Genomic DNA, 18735 nt, shown 5'->3' with positions numbered 1-18735 from the left:
ACTATTGTGTGTTATCAGAGTAGAGAAGTGGACTTAACATACCCTTTTTGAGCTCCAATAAATGCTAGCCTTTAACTCTGTACTGTCACTTATCTTAACACCCATGTCCCAAAGCCCTTGATTCTGGCTATTATTGCATATATCTTTAAATAGCATTAAAAAAATTCTGACAGTCTCCCAGTTTCTTGGGATGGCATCATTTGTGGGATGGCATCATCTATGACCTTAGTTATCTTTACTGAATGTTTATTGGTTCATATGTAGCATTTTTTATAAAAAAAAACTGCCTGTGGATGTGAAAAAACACATCTTGGTTATAAAGCATTTTTTGAAATATTATTATGATTCTTTAGAGCTTTTTGAACACTCTCATGACTGGTCAAATATGCATTGGCAGATGCAGGACAGAATTATTGTTTTGAAATATGTGCAAAAACAATGTAGGTAAAAAACAAAAAACAAAAATGTATATGTCTTATGTTTGACATAGTGTGAAGAAAATAGGAAAGCAAAGCTTACTTTATATATGCATATCAGTTTTGTTTTCCTGACATGGAGCACTATTTGAAAAAAATGCAGTGCTGCACATTCTAAAGTTGGCTCTCCTAATGACATTATGCAAAACATACAGAAACTAAACACATAAACCCAATTATAAAGTGGATTAACCTTATTTTAAACAGATACGAAACACTCTCCCAAGAGTAAAATACCTGAATGGCAAGAAACACTCTCATCACAATACAGCCCCAACCTATCAAGTGAGAAACCCCAATATCTTCAAATAGTTAGAGAAAACTTTTCTTAAGATTAGCATTTAGGTAAATAAATGCTGTTGATTTTCCATCAATATGATTTTGTCACTAGATGGCAGCATATCAGTGGTAGAAGCAATTTGTTTTTGGTTTTGTTGATTAGGATTCTTGAATCTGAGCTAACAACTCAAACAATTAAATAGGTCACAGCTCCACTTATAGATTGCAAAGACATACAATCTTTGGCTTAGTTGCATTACTAACACATCATTCAAGGTCTGGGAATTGATTAACTGTTTATTGTCTTTATAAAACTAGACTAAAGGTTTGTCACATCACCATCACTCTGGGGAACACAATACCTAGTGCAGTGTAAGCAGTTGGTTGAGCAGAGAGCTCAGACTGTGATGTGTGGAAAATGCTAGTGGAGGCAGACAATGCCACAGTCCGAGGCCTGACCAGCCCTCGGAGGGGCAGTGGTCGCCTCACCATCTCCCTCCTTTCCTTCTCTTATTGCGAGCTGCCACAGGATGGGATCGGGGAGTACATTAAAGTTTGCCCTTTGTGAAGTGCTGCAGTTTGCGGGTCTGTGCGTGCCACTATTTATTGTAATGCAGAGATTTGCAGTCATTGTGGCCATGGTCAAAGCATCTGCACAGCCACCGGGTGACAGCAGTACTGCCTACTGGCTGATCGTGGCCTCCTCCATTGCCTATGTTACCTCCACTGCCCTGCTGGTTTGGGTACCTTTGAAATACATGGTGTTTATGAAAAAGAAGTTTATTGTCGGGAGGAAGAAGTGGTAAGTTTCTGATGCCCTTACTGTTTGTGTCATTATCTTGAAGCTTTTTGCAACTCAGCTGGTGTGGGTCACAACAGGCTTGTAACTGGTTCATGTCAATACTATGAGTTAGCAACTGTTAAAACTGCTTTCATCTTGATCTCTTATCTTTTTTTGCTGTCACCTCAGGAGGCCCGTGGCCCTGGTATATGTAATCCTGTCAACGTTACCCTGCTTTGCATTTCTTATTGCCAGCTCTGAGGTAACAGTATACAGAGAACTATTTGATACATCTGTTTAGCTTTGAGGGCCTTTTAAGTGGAGCAAAGGTTGTGATTTGACAGAATCCTGTTGTACCATGGGGAGAACATCCAACCTAATGGTTAAGAGGCTACAGATAAGCAGCTTGGTTCCTCTTCCTCTCCATGCTGTCAAATTATCTGTCCATGAGGCACATTCGGACTTCCTTGTTGGATTCCATCCAAACTCAGTTTGCCGTTTCACGTAGTTTTCTCAGAAGTCTAAGCTGACCCAACATCCCTTTTCTTATCCGGTGTCTTTTCCAAAAGTGCCATAAATTCTGCTAAGATGGGATCTTTGTCAGCTTTTTTCTGTGTCCCATTGGTGTGAACTACTGACTTAAGCAAATACCAAAGCTGCAAGAGATATAATGTCTCAATCTAATCTTGTTTACTGAGAACTGGAGGCTTTGGGTCATTGGTAGCGCAATCTCTAAACCTAAAACCTAATTCATAATTTTTATCTCATTTTTTGTCCAGGTACAGATAAACAACAACTTGAAACATGATACCTTTACAGAGATCCCTGTGTCTTTGGTCTTCTTCTCCTTAATCTGCATTGATGTTGTGGAGAGGATCCGGCACTGCAGATTGACAGGACAGGGTGAGAGTAAAACTTGCTCCCTTAACACCCAGTCATTTTCACATACTGAAGGTACTCCTTTTGATGTTAGAGATTTTTTTTTTCAGAAAAGAAAACATTTTTAACCCTTTAATGCTGACTTTTTAAAGAAACTGTTTCCTCTAACATTGGGCAGCATGGGGACAAAGTTCTAAGCATTGCTACAAGGAGATTCTGAGATCACATTCCACCCAAGAAATTCCTGCATGGTGTTTACATGTTCTTTTGTACTTATTTTTTATTGCCTGAGGCATTCATGAGTTTATAAACAGTTCTCTGTCTTCAGGTTGCACAATGACAAATGCTGCCCATTATCACTGATAGTTTGAGATGTGCAGCAGAAAAACAAAAACAAAAACAAAACAAAAAAACATAAGGAAAGTTTTAAGTTACAACACTTTACCGGATAGGAGACTATCTTTTAAACAACTGTTGATACTGAATGAGTCCTTGCTTACTCACAAACTACATAGTGACTATAATGTAAATACTTCAAATGAGTCCCTTTCTTCAACTATTTTGTAGATTCTCCATGATAGACTTTTTACAGTTGAAACTACTATTAGTCTCAGATATAATCTTTCTTTTAATGAATAATACAAATTTTCCAACTCTTTTTATTCTAAATTAATGGAAGAAATGTTCATATCATAAGGTTACTCAGCCAAAGTCCTGACTTTAATTTGACGGGAGAATCTGCAAAGATAGCTTAAGATTAGCGTGATGAAGCCTTTCAACCTTAGAGACATTGGGGTTTTATCTAAAAATCTAATTTTAAAATCTAAATGAAAGCATGCCAAAATCTTGAAAGTTATTCAAACAAAAGCCTTTTTAATAGCTATCTCACAGGGTGTAAATCATTTAACATATTACATTTCTTAAGTAAGTTAAAATGGGTGAATTACTATTTTTATAAAAACCTTTAATCAAATGAAGATCGTTTTGAAATTAAAAATGTATTTTGAGGCTTGATATAAGATCAGCCAATCAAACTCTTACCTGAACTGAAGGCACTGGAGAATAAAAAAAAAAAAAAAGATAGAGTGTTAGAGCAAACATTTGTAAATTCTTTTTTTGTAGAAATGACTACATGTTATAATTTTGTAGTTCAAAAAATCTTACATTTTAAAATGATCTATGTGCAATCATTAATTATATATGGGTCTTTGTATGAAACAGAAAGGCAACATGTTTAAAAACTTGAAAAGGTAGACAGCGTCATGAAGAGGAAGCAAGTAGCTTGGTTTTAAGTTTTCCAAAGAAACATTGTTAACATAAAAATAAAGATTAAGCAAAAGTGTTGCAGTCATAGAGACCAAATTGATAATAGTAATTCTTGCCATGATGTTTACATTTTCGTTTTAAAACAGTAACCTGAGGAAATAGAAAGTCTGAGCACAAATGGGCCAAATGTATCCTGAGACGCTTGCACTTTTGCCGACCTTCCGAGAAAAACATGGATATCATTTTCTAACTTGTATGCAGAGAGTTCAATATGTGTTTCGATTCTCCAGTGATATGATTGTGCTTTTTTTTTTAAATCATTTGTAAATCTTTCAGTTGAATTTTTTTCAACACTTTTTAATTATTTGCACATTTTTCTTTACAGCCAATGAAATGAGAAGACATTCTGAACTTCCCTCCACTGTCCTAACTCATGTGGAACCAATAACACCAGTATCCCCAATCCCCCCAGCTGTGTCCAGACCATCAGTGCCAGGACCAGTGCTGACTGGGCCAGCTGTGCCCGGCCCCGCCTTGTCACGGCCAAATATGCACGGGCAAGGTATGTCCAATCCTCCTCAGCACGGAGCTGGTCAGCTGAGCGACAGGAACCAGAATGGATCTGGAATACGCCCAGAGACCAACGGTTCAGTTCCTGGAATACCTGGGAACTCTAACAGACCATTCAACATCTCTGAACTGAGTTCACCATCAATGAGTGGTCCAGCATATCATGTGTCTCCATTCACTTACACGGGCCCTCTGAGGTTCCTGTGTGTAAGTGATGCCCGAGCAGACGTGTTTGTGGACAGCTTTATGTTCTGGATGGATACAGTGGAGATGGTGAGGGTAGCTGGGCATCCATTGGTCTACTACTCAGGCTGGGTCTTTCCTATCTACATCTTCAGCTACCTCTCCTGCCTGCGTGTGGTGGTCATGCCCAATACCCCTCTACTTTCGTCTCTGGGAGTTGCTCTGCAGGACTTACCATTTTTCTTCATGCGTGTAGGCCTAATAGCCTTCTTTGGCTTTGTCACACCCGTCCTCTATCTGATGAAGAACCTGTTGGTGTGTTTGGCATTTTTCTACTTTAACTTCATGACTAAACTGAGGGTGTTTAATACAGAGAGGTTGTTCTTTTGAAACCATCAAAAGAAAAAACAGAATATTGTCAAGAAATGCAACCTGGAAGGATCCAACAAGAAGCTTTATCAGCTGAAAATTCATATTTAGCAAAGATATCATATGCATTTCAATTTGTGATGCAAATATGATAGATATACCATAGGTTATTGTAAAACTGAAAAAAACTAATTCTGAAACCCTGGAGGAAACTGTAACACCCATCATCCGTAGCAATTATTGCCACTGAATGTAAAGAATTTACAACAAAATCATTTTTTATTTAAGTAGCAAGATCTCACATATATACAAACCTCTAATTTTGTTATATTTATTTTGTGTGGTCAATAATATACAACAATAAAAAGAAACTATAAGGCCCTAACAACTTAACTGTCAGTTCAAGCAATATAAATCCTGCCAAGTAAATAGGCCTAAGTATGAGCATTAAACAATTGACATGAAACTAAGGAAGAAGAAATGAAGAAGCACCTTATACAAACTGCAATGAACCTTAGAGAATATATCATGTTCTGGGTCTGCTTTTCTTCCACAGGACCTTAGAATCTTTTTTAAGATAGTTGCATTATGAACTTTTGAAAAAATGTCTCAGTAAGAATTCTTGCTAACATTTAGATTTAGACCCAAGATCAGCTGTTGGAACCAAACAGTTTCCATGTGTTTAATGTAAAATATCTTGCTGAATTACAAAATAGTACTTTTTTACAGGCCAAATGGGAGCTCCTAGGCAATTTGGACACACCGTCAACTTATAGTTGCAATATGTTTAATTTAATCATTGTCAAAATATGCTGTTTGTATAACTTGAAACCCTTCTGCACGAATGCTTGTGTGAAATGTGTAAGCTAGTGTAAGTTAATGTGTTTTTACTATCATGACTTGTTATTAATATGTTCTTGGGTTATATAAGTTTCTTTTTGCTAAAAAGACATAAAAAGAACATTTGTGTGAGTTTGTAACACATATATATTTATTTTGATAAAATTTCAACTAAAAAAATTTTAACTTTAATGTCTAATTCGTCTTGTGCATAGATCTTTGACCTTTGTTTTGTCTGTTTTTGTTCCTTTCTTGAACCTTTAACACTGATATTGATGCTATGTCTCCCCTCCCCAGAGAAAAAGTTTCCTGCCATTCTTCTAGAAAACAAGCCTGTCATACAGACAAGCAACAGTGAAGGTGTCATGATGTACTTGCAAATTGTGTTGTGCTTCAACACAGCCTCCAAACCTTAGCTGCTTAATAATTCATTTTAAGTCTGTATTCTTTAAAATCTGGCAGAATGTGCTTAACGTGCATAAACTTGTGACATCAGAAATAAAATTTGAATGACTCAGACTGTATTTGTCTAATTGCATAGTTTTGAAAATTCATTAGCTTTGAAAATGCAATTAGTTTGATTAAAAATTCAGTTTTTCTTTGCTTGCTTTCAGTTCTATAATTCGAATATTTGTGACAGACATACTGGTCCTTTAGACACAGTTAAGCCAACACAGATTTAGCAATAAATCTGTGTCACGTTACAATTTTTCTTACAGCATTTTGAGATTAAGCTGTGGAAAGTACATGAGGTTGGTAGGAGTCCTTACAAAGCTTATCTACCATTTTTTCAAATCATCAAAATATTCACAATTAGCTTGCTATGTGTGTAAAGTGAAATCATTTGTGCAATCAGCTGCATTATTGATAAAAATTAAGCTGCTTTTCTCAACAGAGGACTGATAAGATATTCCTCTGTGTTTATCGGTTGAAATTTTTTTTTACATTTTACTATATCAAGTAATAAAGGAAACGATTTTCTCTGCATATCACTCTCTTGTCACTGTCCACACGTCTGTGGTGCTGAAAGTCCACAGAGTGCAGTGGGTAGGGTCATCTGTTATTCAGGTTATACGTTAAGAATGATGGTCATGTGTAAGCAAAAATAGGATGAGTGTTTTTTCTTATGTGTTGCTGTTATGAAGATGTTGAACATTTTATTTGGAGATATTATGCAAGCAAACCAACCACTGTGAAATGTTTGTACAAATCCATCCATGCATCTATTTTCTGTCACGCTTATCCCTGCTGGGGTTGCAAGCGGTGCTGGTGCCTATCTCTAGCTGTCAATGGGCGAGAGGTGGAGTACACCCTGGACAGGTTGCCAGTCTATCGCAGAGCATTTTTTCAAATCAGTAACCATAGTCTTTTATAAAAGAAAAAAAAGAGAAACAGTCTGCACTGTGCAATTTGGATGTATTAAAAGATGATGTGATTACAATTTCTGAGTGAAATTGTTTTCAGAATTCGAAACAATACCCTTACCTGGTTGCAATTTGCAATAGTTAAAATGATCAAGATGTCAGACATTACTCTATGGAGTTTCATTTCTTAACAGATGGATACTGATTGAGGGTGAAGGCTTTTTCTTTTTTTTCTCTCTCTGCCCACATGTTCTCCATATAGAGATTTACCTATCATCTTTGCACAGTGCTGTTGCACATTGCAGCATCCTTCAAGTTGCACAAAAAATGTGCTGGTAATTTTATTAGTTATGCTCAGGCAGCACAATGCAGCTGCTTAATCTGCAATGATGAAAATGTACTTACTTAACCTTGTTTGTTGCTTTGAGAGGTCTCAGTTAAAGAGTAGTAGTGTTTTTTCTCTTCATCCAAGCTAAAATGTATATGACCATTTGGGGAAACATGTAAAATGTATAAACGCCTGAATGTTTGTCCCCTAATAGTTCAATTGTTATTTTTTATGTATGGGTGAAGAAAAGACAGAATGCAGAATAAACAAAATACAAATCTTATATATCCTTTTTCTTTAGAATGCTAAGTATTATGCACTTCATCCCAGTGTTAGGACACTGTAAAGCAGGTGAATAAACATACATCATAGGTATGACTTTTATGCATATGAAAGCATTTTATGATTTGGATGCAAATCCAAATGTGTTTGTATTTAACATCCACATATTTTTTTTTACAAAAGAACAAAAAAAAAAAAAAAAGGCACAGAAAATTGGCTTTCACATTTGTAAGTTTGATCTGGACCTGCAAATCCACAGAATCCACATAATTAAAGATGTACTTTTTTTGTTTTGTTTTACCATAATGTAAATACGAGGCACGTGTCTGTCGCTTAATATGTAGCATATTTACATGTATACATATTGTATCAATCTGATAAACAAGAGTTGGACAACATTTGCTTACTTCCCCAAGGAAACAGCATTTCCTCATAGTATGCTGTTTACAAAGTAGAATCATCCCTTTAAGCAATAAATTAAAGCCTGATTTACATTTTGACGTAATTGTGCAATGGTGGTCTCTCAAAAATAAGAATAAAAAAAAAGTTGAACAAATTATATCAGTTGTTTCTTAAAGCAAAAGTCCTGTCATTTTTTCCCCAGGAATATTTAACCTAACAATAATGTTTTTTTGTGCAGCAGTGGAAGGCAGCTTCCTCTTTGTCCAAAAGCTCTTTGACAACTTGCGGAAACTACAGGGATCTGACCAACCATGTTACCATGTGACAGGATATCCATTGCTGTGATTAAGAGGACAGAGACACCATGGTTCTGTCATTGCCACTCTTTTAAGCACCTCTGCACACACCAAACCCCGCTCTCTTGACTGAAAAACCTTCCAAGTCCAAAAGGATGTCACCTTTGTCCAAATTTTCTCTAATTCTTTGTCTCCTACAAGCCCTCTGCATCCATGCTGACATTGGTGAGTAGTGCTGAAACATTTTGTGATTGATGACGTTGAGTTAATATTAAGCTATTGTTTTTTTTTTTTTTTTTATTGTTTTATTGCAGACAGTGGCATTTTTCTGATCTTCAACCAGAACCACAACAAGTGCATAAAGGTTGAGAGTGCCACCTCTGTTACAGTGGCACAGTGCAATCCCCACGCCAAGGAGCAGCAGTTCCGCTGGGTCTCTGAGTCTCGCCTCCTTAGTCTGTCCCTCAAGTTATGCCTAGGAGCCACAGAAATTAAAGACTGGGTGAAGGTGCTCCTCTTTGAATGTGATGAAAACAGTAATCTACAGCACTGGCAATGTAAGAATGAGACCATATTTGGCTTAAAAGACCAGGACTTGCACCTAAACTGGGGAAACTTTAAAGAGAGGAATGTAATGATCTACAAAGGCGCAGGGTTGTGGAGTCGCTGGAATATATTTGGCACTAAGGGGGATCTCTGCTCAAAGGGTTTTCAAGGTAAGAACTTGGGTCTCCCATAAAAAAATCCATCCAGCATCCTGAAATGTTAAGAAATATTTTAAAAGTTTTCTGCATTGTGTTGATAGTTCATGGCAGAGCAAATGTGGAGTCCCAATTTCCTTCAGTTGAATTCTTTTTTAACAGTGCATATAAATTATAAATTGCCAAACACACATTTCCCAAACACTCAATACATTAAACTGTGCATTTAATGGTTTGCATTTTGTGTTTATCCTAAGAAATGGAATGGTGCCACACAAAAAATGGCATAAAAGAGATTTAAAGAGAAAAAAAACATGAGAACAAACAGTTGCTGATAATTGTGGGGATAGGAAAAAACAAAAAAAATGTTTTTTATTTATATATATATATATATATATATATATATATATATATATATATATATATATATATATATATATATATATATATATATATATATATAATATGTGTGTGTGTGTGTGTTTTTCATTCTGCTGCACTGTTGCCTCCCATCAAGAAAGTCCTACATTTTTATTCTATTTCTTTCTACATTGAGTCTCCATGTTCTCTTTAGCATGTTTCGTACGTTTTTGCCCTGCGATCGACTGGCAACCTTCCCAGGGTGTACCCTAACTTTTCTCCATAGACTACTAGAGATAGCAGCATTGATTGCACAGTCACATCATTTGTAGAACAAAAATCATGTAATTTTTGTATACATGTTCCATTAAAAGTTCTAGTTCCATTTAAACCCCAATACAGGTTGATAGTGTAATTAAAAATAATTGTTTTTACTGTGTCGACAGCACAAGGATTCATACCATATCTGATCTTTTTATCCCCAGAGACCTTCAGCATAGGAGGTAATGCATTTGGAGCTCCCTGTCAGTTCCCATTTAAGTTTGGGGAGAAATGGTACGCTGAGTGCACAAAGGAAGGTCGCTCAGATGGACAGATGTGGTGTGCAACAGAGAGGGATTACGACAAACAGAAGAAGTGGGGGTTTTGTGCAACAAAAGGTATGTTTGAGTATTTGAAATGTTAAACATAAAGTCTACGTGTTGTTGCTACAGTAATCTGTGTTCACGGAGAGCTGCAACATATTTCCAAATTTTCCACTTAAGGAGAAAAGAAAAGAAGGAAGCCAGAAAACTCTTAGGCAATTACGGTAGTAATTACACCTATTTTAGTTTCCCACCTTTCTAAGAAGTTTAACACCTTAATGTAGATTTATACCCACAATAGTGAAATAAAGGGACCTTAAAACCTGTACTAATCCACAACATAGTTTTTCTTTAATGGAACTTAATGTTTGAATTCCATATATGTCCTGTAACCTCATAACTTATAAGGTTCTTTCCTAAAACTTGCTCTGAACATGCCAGGCACTATGACTAAACTCTGGAGGTACTTTTCTGAACTTTGCTGATAACTTTAAGGGAATTTTAAAGGCACTTTACTTTTGGTAGTACGGTACTTTCTAGACCAGTGGTTCCCAAACTTTTTTGGCTCAAGGTACCCCTACACATTTTTCCCCCCAGCCGTGGTACCCCTAAACTTACAATGATTATTTGACATTATTTGATAATAATTATTTTTTCTGTCATTTTTTTCAAAGTAGTAAAGAAAACATAAAATGAAGCCCCTCGCCTTAGAATATATTTGCTTAAATCAAAATAAATGTACAAAATTGTTAAAATGTAAAAATGTACATTCAATATAAAACTCTCATCAATCTATGAAAAAATCCTGCGGCACCCCTGTAGTGACCTCGTGGTACCCCTAGGTGCCGCGGCACCCACTTTGAAAACCCCTGTTCTAGACAATACTAAGGCAGTGTTTTTATTTTTGCTTTTTTTCAGAAATAACTATCCATTTTGTTGCTAATTTCTTGAAAATTATTTTGTACATCTGTGCAACCAAACAGATACTGTTCATTCTTGAACACCACTGTCTACTTTCTGTGAACCAACTTGATACTTGTCTAGTGCTTATCAGTTACCCTCCTTTTACAAATGATTTTCCCCAATTCTGCAGGACAATCACCTTACTAATAACCTAGGTTTTACCCTTAGGTGCCTTTTTAAAGGGTGTTTTAAGAAATCATAAGATTCCTCTCTGAACTTAAGAGGAACCCACTGGTACAGTAGTAGTCTCAAAACTTATCAGGTTCCTCCTGAAACTTATTGTAGCAACCGTTTTCCCTGAACTTATAAATTACCTTTCTAAAAATTGCAAGTACAAGTACTCATTGATTTCTCTGAAAACAACCACAAAGGGTATGCTGTGTTTATATACTGCTACTAACCCCATGAGGTAAATCAGTTTATGAAAATGTTGACTTGTTTATTTCTCAGCAATATTTGGTTGGGACACTGATCCGGTCACCGGGGTTCAGTATCAGAGGAATACACAGGCAGCTTTAACATGGCACCAGGCCAGGATGAGCTGCCAGCAACAGGGAGCAGACCTCCTCAGCATCATGGAGCTGCATGAACAATCATACATTTCAGGTATAAAGCTAATATTATGTCTGCTAAGTTTAAGGTGATTTAGCTGAAAATCAATAACTCCCCAATGCATGTGTTAACTTAGGGTTGACTAATCATTTGGGAACATCTCTGTGGATTGGGCTGAACAGCTTAGACTATGAGAGTGGATGGCAGTGGAGCAATGGAAACCCATTCAGATATCTAAACTGGGGCCCAGGTTAGTAAGAATTGATGTTTGAAAATTGTATTTCACAACATATTTCTCACAAACTGGAGCAAAAGAGGTTTTAAAATTATGTATGAACTCCACAGGTCATCCATCCTCTGTCCCTGGGTTCACCTGTGCAACTCTAAACGCTGGAAAAGCATCAAAGTGGGAGAGCAGTACCTGCAACAAAAAACTTGGCTACATTTGCCGTAAAGGAAACTCCACCAGTCTGCCTCCACCACCAAGTAAAATCTAAAAAGCATCTGCAATGCATTTGTATTTGTATCTGTTCTTAGCCTCGTTTGTGCTTCATTTATAGATCAGGGGCCAAGCTTCTGCCCAAATCACTGGGTGCCTTATGGAGGACAATGTTATTACCTGGAGAGGAGCAAAAAGATGTGGACGGACGCTCTGGCTGCATGCCGCAAAGAAGGAGCAGATTTGGCCAGCATCAACAATATAGAAGAGCAGAGCTTCATTATAACACAGTCTGGATATTGTAAGTAAGGATTTACATAACTGAAAGGGAAAATAAGCTTTGTCTAAGCATTGACACCTAGGTGGTAAACTATACAAGCTGAGTTCATCTAAAACATAAATTTGTTTCGTTCGTCTTTGTTTAAAAGTGGAGCTAAAATGCACTTTCCTCTTCTTGGTAGGGAAGTCCTCATCTCACTATGCCTATAAGATGAAGCATTTTACCATATTTACAGAGCTATGCACTAACTGTTTGTGTAAAGTGAAATCAATCATGGCAGGAAGTAGCAAAGTCTTAAAGGGGTCATAGAATGCAAAACTGAGTTTACATTGTCATAGATGAATAACGATAGTTCAGTGGGTGAAATGGAAGTACAAAAAAGTCCAAACCCCATGGAAACCTCCTTTCTCTGCAAATCTCACAATTTTAAACTTCTACTGTAAAATGGGTGAATCCAAACGAACCACCGAATTGACGTCAACTCTGGGATGTTGCCTTATTTGGTTCTGGCCTGTACTTTTATCACCCCGCGAAATTGACATACAGACCAGCCCACTGGTTCACTGGCCCAAGAACATGAATAGAAGTAGATGTAAGACACCAGTTTAGCTTTTTAGCCTACAGTTGGGTTTACTTCAACAAGAATTACAAAGCAGGCAGTTTCTCTATTGAAAATGAGCCAGAACCACTTGCGTAAATGCAGTGTTCCAGGCTGCACGGAGAAAGAGGAACATCTTCATAGTTTTCCCAAGGATCCGAAGACTCGACAAGCATGGATTATTTTGTCTATCAGAAGATCCCTGCAAAGTTTGATGCTCAGCTGTTCATTTTCTCTAAGCATTTTACTGAAGACAGCTTTCAAATTGGGGGTGGTTCAAAGCAGGATTTGCTAAACTTCTTTTACTCAAATGAGGGGCTTTTCCGAACTTAAGGTCATCACAACCATAAGCTGTAAGTATGATTCTGTTGCTAAGCTGTTGATACCAATGTTAGCATATCTATGGTGACCAGATTTGGGTATCTAAAAAGGACACTGCTGGGCAGCTGACTGGACCGGACCGGGCATTCGAAACCGAGCCATCAGCTCCGGGGCTGCTCCGGGAACCCCGGGGGATGGAGGCAGGCAGCCAGGTGTTAGTTTTGACCCAAGTTTTAATATTTGCAAATCAGTAAAGATGGTGGCAAGGAAATAGCTGTCTCAGCCGTCTCAGGATGTAAGAGGTGTAAAACAAATTGATCTCTGACAAACAAGGCTGGGTTAGTTACTATAGTACTTTCAACCAAAAAAAGTAGTATTGTTATGGCTACTCTTGCATCAAAATAGTTTCCCAAAAAATCAAAAATTGCCAGAGTAGTCTTAGGAGGAGGTTTTTTGACTCACAGAACAAAAAGCACTCGTGGAGAATTTTCTTGTTTCAAAAAGGGGTGTTTTCTTTACTAATAAAAAAATAACAGAAATATTCTCAGAGTTGACTTACAAAAAAATTCAAATATAAAGTTAAGTGATGTGTGTGAAAAAACTGTTGCACTCCTCACTCCTTCAAACAAACAATCAGATCCACCTCATCAGCTGCTTCTACTTGTTACGGTAATCTCAGCAGGAGGCGGACTGACAAGGAGGAGGGTCAAAGCAAAACGAATACATAAACAAATAAACAATAGCTCTACCATTCACACAACCTTAGATCTTTAACATTTATAATTTTGCAAAAAATAAATTAATCTAATTCTTAATGGGCTCCAACAAGTATTGTTTATCTAAAAAGTGTTTCATTCCCTTCCATCAGTACAGACAGATGTGCTCTGGATTGGATTGAATGATCAGAGGAACCAGATGCTCTTTGAATGGTCTGATCACACCCATGTGACCTTCACCAACTGGCAGAGTGGTGAACCATCTCATAGCACTAACCACCAGGAGGACTGTGTCTTAATCCGAGGAAAGGTAATATACAATACCGCCTGTTGTCAAGGTACTATTTCCAACATAAATATGATGTAATAATGCCCACATTTCTTATGCAGGACGGAAAGTGGGCGGATCATATATGTGAGAAGACATATGGGTATATTTGTAAAAAAAAAGCTTCCACAAAACCGCTTGCAGGTACACACGAGGAAGTGAATCCAGGATGCAAACTTGTGAGTAGTCCGCATTTCAGTTTTTAAAACATAGAGTTAATCTGAGACGGTCCACAGAGCATTTTTTGGTTTTTAGGGCTCGACTAGGTTTGGTTCCTTTTGCTATGATATTGGAGGAGAAACAAAAACTTTTGAAGAGGCAAAGCAGGCATGCTCAAAAGATGGCGCTAACCTTGTGGATATTGCTGACAGGTATGAATCAGTATTCATTTAGCTACTAAGTCATCTTTCAAGCTATGAGATTTTAAATTATAACTTTAACCGCTTGAAGCCTGTTCTCACAAATATGCAACAAATCATTTGCATTACTCGAACAGCCAAGATAGTGTGTGCATTCCCCCAAAAGCCAGTTATTTCACATTTAGTGTGGACTTTAACTAATATGAAGCAGAGGTGTCAAAAGTATTAATGTTTATTACTCAAGTAGAAGTATAAATCCTACAGTTTAACAGTATTAACTTAGGCTTTTTACTCAAGTAAAAGTGTAAAAGTACCATTTTTAAAACTACTTAAAGTATAAAAGCAAATTCATCAGAAAATGTTAAGGACAGGACTGTTTTTAAGAACATTTTTCTACAATTCTGCATGACAACTTCCTTATACTTTATTTTCTTAGTTTTATAACTGAATTATCTTGAACAACTATTATTTTGGTGCTGTACAGAGTCCAACCGCAAAGAAATTCATTGTTCGGATGAAACTAATTATTTTTGATGGATTTTATGTTTTTAGATACTAACAGGCCATAAGGAAAATTAGCTTAAATTAAATAAAACTAACCAGTCTGTTTTTAAAATGTTGTCTGTAAATAATTACTCCAGTAAAGTATAGATGGCCAAAAGTTCTACTTAGGCAAGGTAACAACGTATTTGTACTGTGTTAGTTGACACCTCTGTTATTAAACACTTGTTTCTATTCCATTGGGTTTCCATTAAATGCAAAACAGTATTATCTTATATACATGTACTGTAACTATATGAATTCAGACATCATGGGGTTGAAATGGAGTTCAGATACTTTTTCCTTTCAGAAATGTCAGCAGTTATCAAATTAAGATACACTTTGGAAAGACTAAGCCTAAACATTGTGCTACAATAATCAACTATTTCTTTTTCAAACAGGTATGAAAATGCTTTTCTTGTCAGTTTAGTGGGACTGAGACCAGAAAAGTACTTTTGGACAGGTTTATCCAACACAGAGGACAAGAATACTTTTAAGTGGACCACAAGTAGAAAGGTTACCTTTACTCATTTCAACATGGGCATGCCAGGTAAAGGAAATATTCTTTAACTATTTACAGTCCAATTTTGTACAGTTTTGTTCTTCAAGACAATGTTTTGTTGATTTATACTGGTTTTGAATTGGTTTTGTCTTATACTGGTTTCTGTACAATCATATGCTCCCCCGATATCAGTTCATGTTCTGATTGCTGTTATTATTACAACTTTAATTAAATTTCATTTTATTTTTTTTTTTTATATGGCGACAATTCACAATGTCATCCAGCAGCCTAAACATACAGCAGCATAAGTATAGAAATTATCTCAGGATTACGAACTATTTTGGATGAGGTAGAACAACAGTAAGGCTTTTGGTTTACTTAAAACAGCCCTATAAAAACATTATTGCGAATGGTATTCATCAATCATTTTTGTTGTTGAAAACATTTTGTATTCTGTTTTACGGGAGTAGTATTATAAAAATAAACTCAAATAAAGCATCCCAGATAATTGGGCAGTCTTTGATGTTCATATTGTTTCAGAGTTTGGATGTTTAATATAACTGCGTGACACAGAATGTCAAATCTGATCATTTATACTGTTTCCAAGTGTTTTTTTATGGAGTTATGATTGACTTTTCTTTGTTCAACAAAAGACAGAAAACAGGGATGTATTGCCATGACTACTGGGACTTTTGCTGGTTTATGGGATGTTATCAGCTGCAGCAACAAAGAGAAATATATCTGCAAAAAGCAGGCAGAGGGTGTGCTTGTGACAACAATTCCCCCGACGACTCCAGAACTTACCTGTGCTTCCGGTTGGACCCCTGTTCCCAAAAGAAATGTCTGTTCAAAAGTAAGATGAAGATATTTATTGAATGTGTGAAAATTATTGTTTTTAAACAATATTCTGGTAGAAATATGTGATGTTTTGTTTCACATTGAAAAGGTTTATAAGAAAGTAAAGAATGAAAGGAAGAGTTGGCAAGAAGCACAGGAATTTTGCAAAGCCATAGGTGGAGACCTGATGAGCATACACAGTATGAAGGACCTGGAAAATTTAAAGTATGTGTACCTGGAGAAAATATTAGAGCTTACTATATTTGCCAGTTCAATGATCCTCTGTAATGATGTTTTTTTTCTTCTTCTTTTCTCTTAAAGTATTCATACCTCTGATCCATTCTGGATAGGTCTAAGACTCACGGGTCCTAATGAGGGTTTTGCCTGGAGTGATGGCTCACCTGTAAGTCACGCAGTGTTTGTAACAACAGTAAAAACAGCTTCTGTCCAATCTTTTCAACTTTACTATCAAAAACTCTCCAAAAACTGTGATCTAGTTCAGCTTTGAGAACTGGGGCTTTGGAGAACCAAACAACCACAATGACAATGAACACTGTGCAGAAGCTCAGTTTTACTATGGACATCACTGGAATGACCGGAACTGTGACTACTATAATAACTGGATCTGCCAAATACCCAAAGGTAAAACCCAATGAAATCCCAACAACAGGCAAAGAACCAGTAAAGCTTTACCTTTAATATACCAACCCCCTTTTGCTATGAAACAATCAGTTCTCACACAGTCAGTTTTTTTTTTTTTACAGCTTTTTTGTTTTGCTTTTAAAGTGGATAAAGTTCTCCCACTTCATTTTGTTCTCCTGAATCAGACATTTCACATAAAAGACGTGTTAAGTATGAACTCAAAGTATAAATAAGAATTTTTTATTCCTATACGTTTTGCTCGCAGTTATTTTTCAACCACTTTAATTGTTTTCTGTAAGGCTGCATTGAAAATGCTGAGCTGTATACAAGATCCCTGCACAGGTTTTTGAACAAGTTAGCAACAAATAAAAATACATAAGAGTGGTTAAAGAAGAACATCACAGCAGACTGTAATGGCCAGAAGGGAATTTTAATTGCCAACTACATAAATAACCCGACAGAACTTACAAAAACCAAAAATGGCATTCCAGGCATGTTATTCATGCCTGGAATGCCATCGCATGAAGACTCCTGTTAGAAAAAGAAATAGATTTGTACTACTTGATATTCTTACGATGATCATTACATTGTAATAGGTGTTACAACAGTCAATGTCCACAATGGCATCTATCCTTGCTTGTGGATCACCAAAGTCATATTCTGGTTTTAACTTGTCCAACTTAACCCCTTGCAAGTGTAATCGGTCTTTTTCTAAGTTTCATTTTTTTTGGAGAAATCATCTGGCTTGATCCAAATTATCTTTACATCTTTTCAGTATACTGTTTTTGTTAAGCAATCACTGCTACCCTGATTCATTTTTTACAATCATACTTTCCGTAAAAGTCTAAAAACAATCCACTGGACTTGGTTTCCAAGGTTTGAAGACGTTTCACTTCCCATCCAGGAAGCTTTCTCAATTCAAAATGTCTGGATTCGCAGGCCTTGTATTGCTTGGAAACATGCAAATTGAAACTGAGGAGCGAAACATCTTTAAATCTTGGAAACCAAGTCCATTGGATTGTTTTTACACTTTTACGGAATGACTATGACCTGGATGACTGAGAATCTTCACCAGCATAAATCAGTTAATGCATGTTTTTTTTAGATGACTTTATATAAATTTAGCATTTTACGAACTCCTGACCATTTTATGTTATCTTACAATGAAAATGTGTGATTTTTTGACATCGACATTATTATTGTTGTTTTTTTCAGGTATCGCCCCCAAACCTGAGCCAGCTGTGGTTGTTGAAGGTATGTCTCAACATTAAAACATAAATCATTCATCAACAAATGAATGAGGCTAAATCAAAAGGTTAGATTAACAGCCAGCTAGCCCCTTATTTAATGAAGATGTTATTTTGAGGTATGAGAAAAAATTCTAAAAATCACAATTTGCAAAGGCTGAGCTGGAAAGGAAATATCCAAACATAAACTTTAATTGCTTACCAATAAATATTTCACAAACTGGCATAAGCTAAAACTGGAACCCAAGAATGTGTTCAAACTGTGATATGGTATGAAAAATCTTATTACATCTGCTGTGCGATGCAACAAGACTTAACTATTTTACAGTAGATTGTGCAGAAGCTGTGGCTGACCATATCAGTTAGATTAACAGTACAAGGTAGTAATATTATAATATACAATGATCTGAGCTGAAAGGAACGCTGACACCGCAACATTACCGCCAATTTT

At 36.5% G+C, this 18735-nt stretch overlaps 2 protein-coding genes across 2 annotated transcripts in view; both read left to right on the top strand.

The window, feature by feature from the left end:
- Positions 1–1285: 1285 nt before the first annotated feature.
- On the top strand, positions 1286–4824 carry tmem236 (transmembrane protein 236). Its single transcript, XM_015377457.1, has 4 exons — positions 1286–1557; positions 1726–1798; positions 2316–2439; positions 4067–4824. Exons 1-4 carry the CDS (start codon positions 1286–1288, stop codon positions 4822–4824), a joined length of 1227 nt encoding a protein of 408 aa, XP_015232943.1.
- Positions 4825–8397: 3573 nt separating this feature from the next.
- The window catches only part of mrc1 (mannose receptor, C type 1), a 22077-nt gene continuing 11739 nt past the window's right edge, over positions 8398–18735 (top strand). The window contains exons 1-16 of the mRNA XM_015377490.1: positions 8398–8540; positions 8630–9031; positions 9862–10035; positions 11374–11529; positions 11612–11725; positions 11821–11961; positions 12036–12215; positions 13982–14139; positions 14220–14336; positions 14413–14528; positions 15458–15606; positions 16212–16411; positions 16505–16620; positions 16717–16798; positions 16893–17037; positions 18253–18291. Coding sequence (XP_015232976.1) covers positions 8471–8540; positions 8630–9031; positions 9862–10035; positions 11374–11529; positions 11612–11725; positions 11821–11961; positions 12036–12215; positions 13982–14139; positions 14220–14336; positions 14413–14528; positions 15458–15606; positions 16212–16411; positions 16505–16620; positions 16717–16798; positions 16893–17037; positions 18253–18291 — 2359 coding nt within the window. The 5' untranslated portion in view covers positions 8398–8470. The remainder of the gene's footprint in view (positions 8541–8629; positions 9032–9861; positions 10036–11373; positions 11530–11611; positions 11726–11820; positions 11962–12035; positions 12216–13981; positions 14140–14219; positions 14337–14412; positions 14529–15457; positions 15607–16211; positions 16412–16504; positions 16621–16716; positions 16799–16892; positions 17038–18252; positions 18292–18735) is intronic.

The sequence above is a fragment of the Cyprinodon variegatus genome, unplaced genomic scaffold (genome assembly GCF_000732505.1).
Source record: "Cyprinodon variegatus isolate N-32 unplaced genomic scaffold, C_variegatus-1.0 Scaffold154, whole genome shotgun sequence".
Lineage (NCBI taxonomy): Eukaryota > Metazoa > Chordata > Actinopteri > Cyprinodontiformes > Cyprinodontidae > Cyprinodon > Cyprinodon variegatus.
This window is presented reverse-complemented; position numbering and strand designations above follow the sequence as displayed.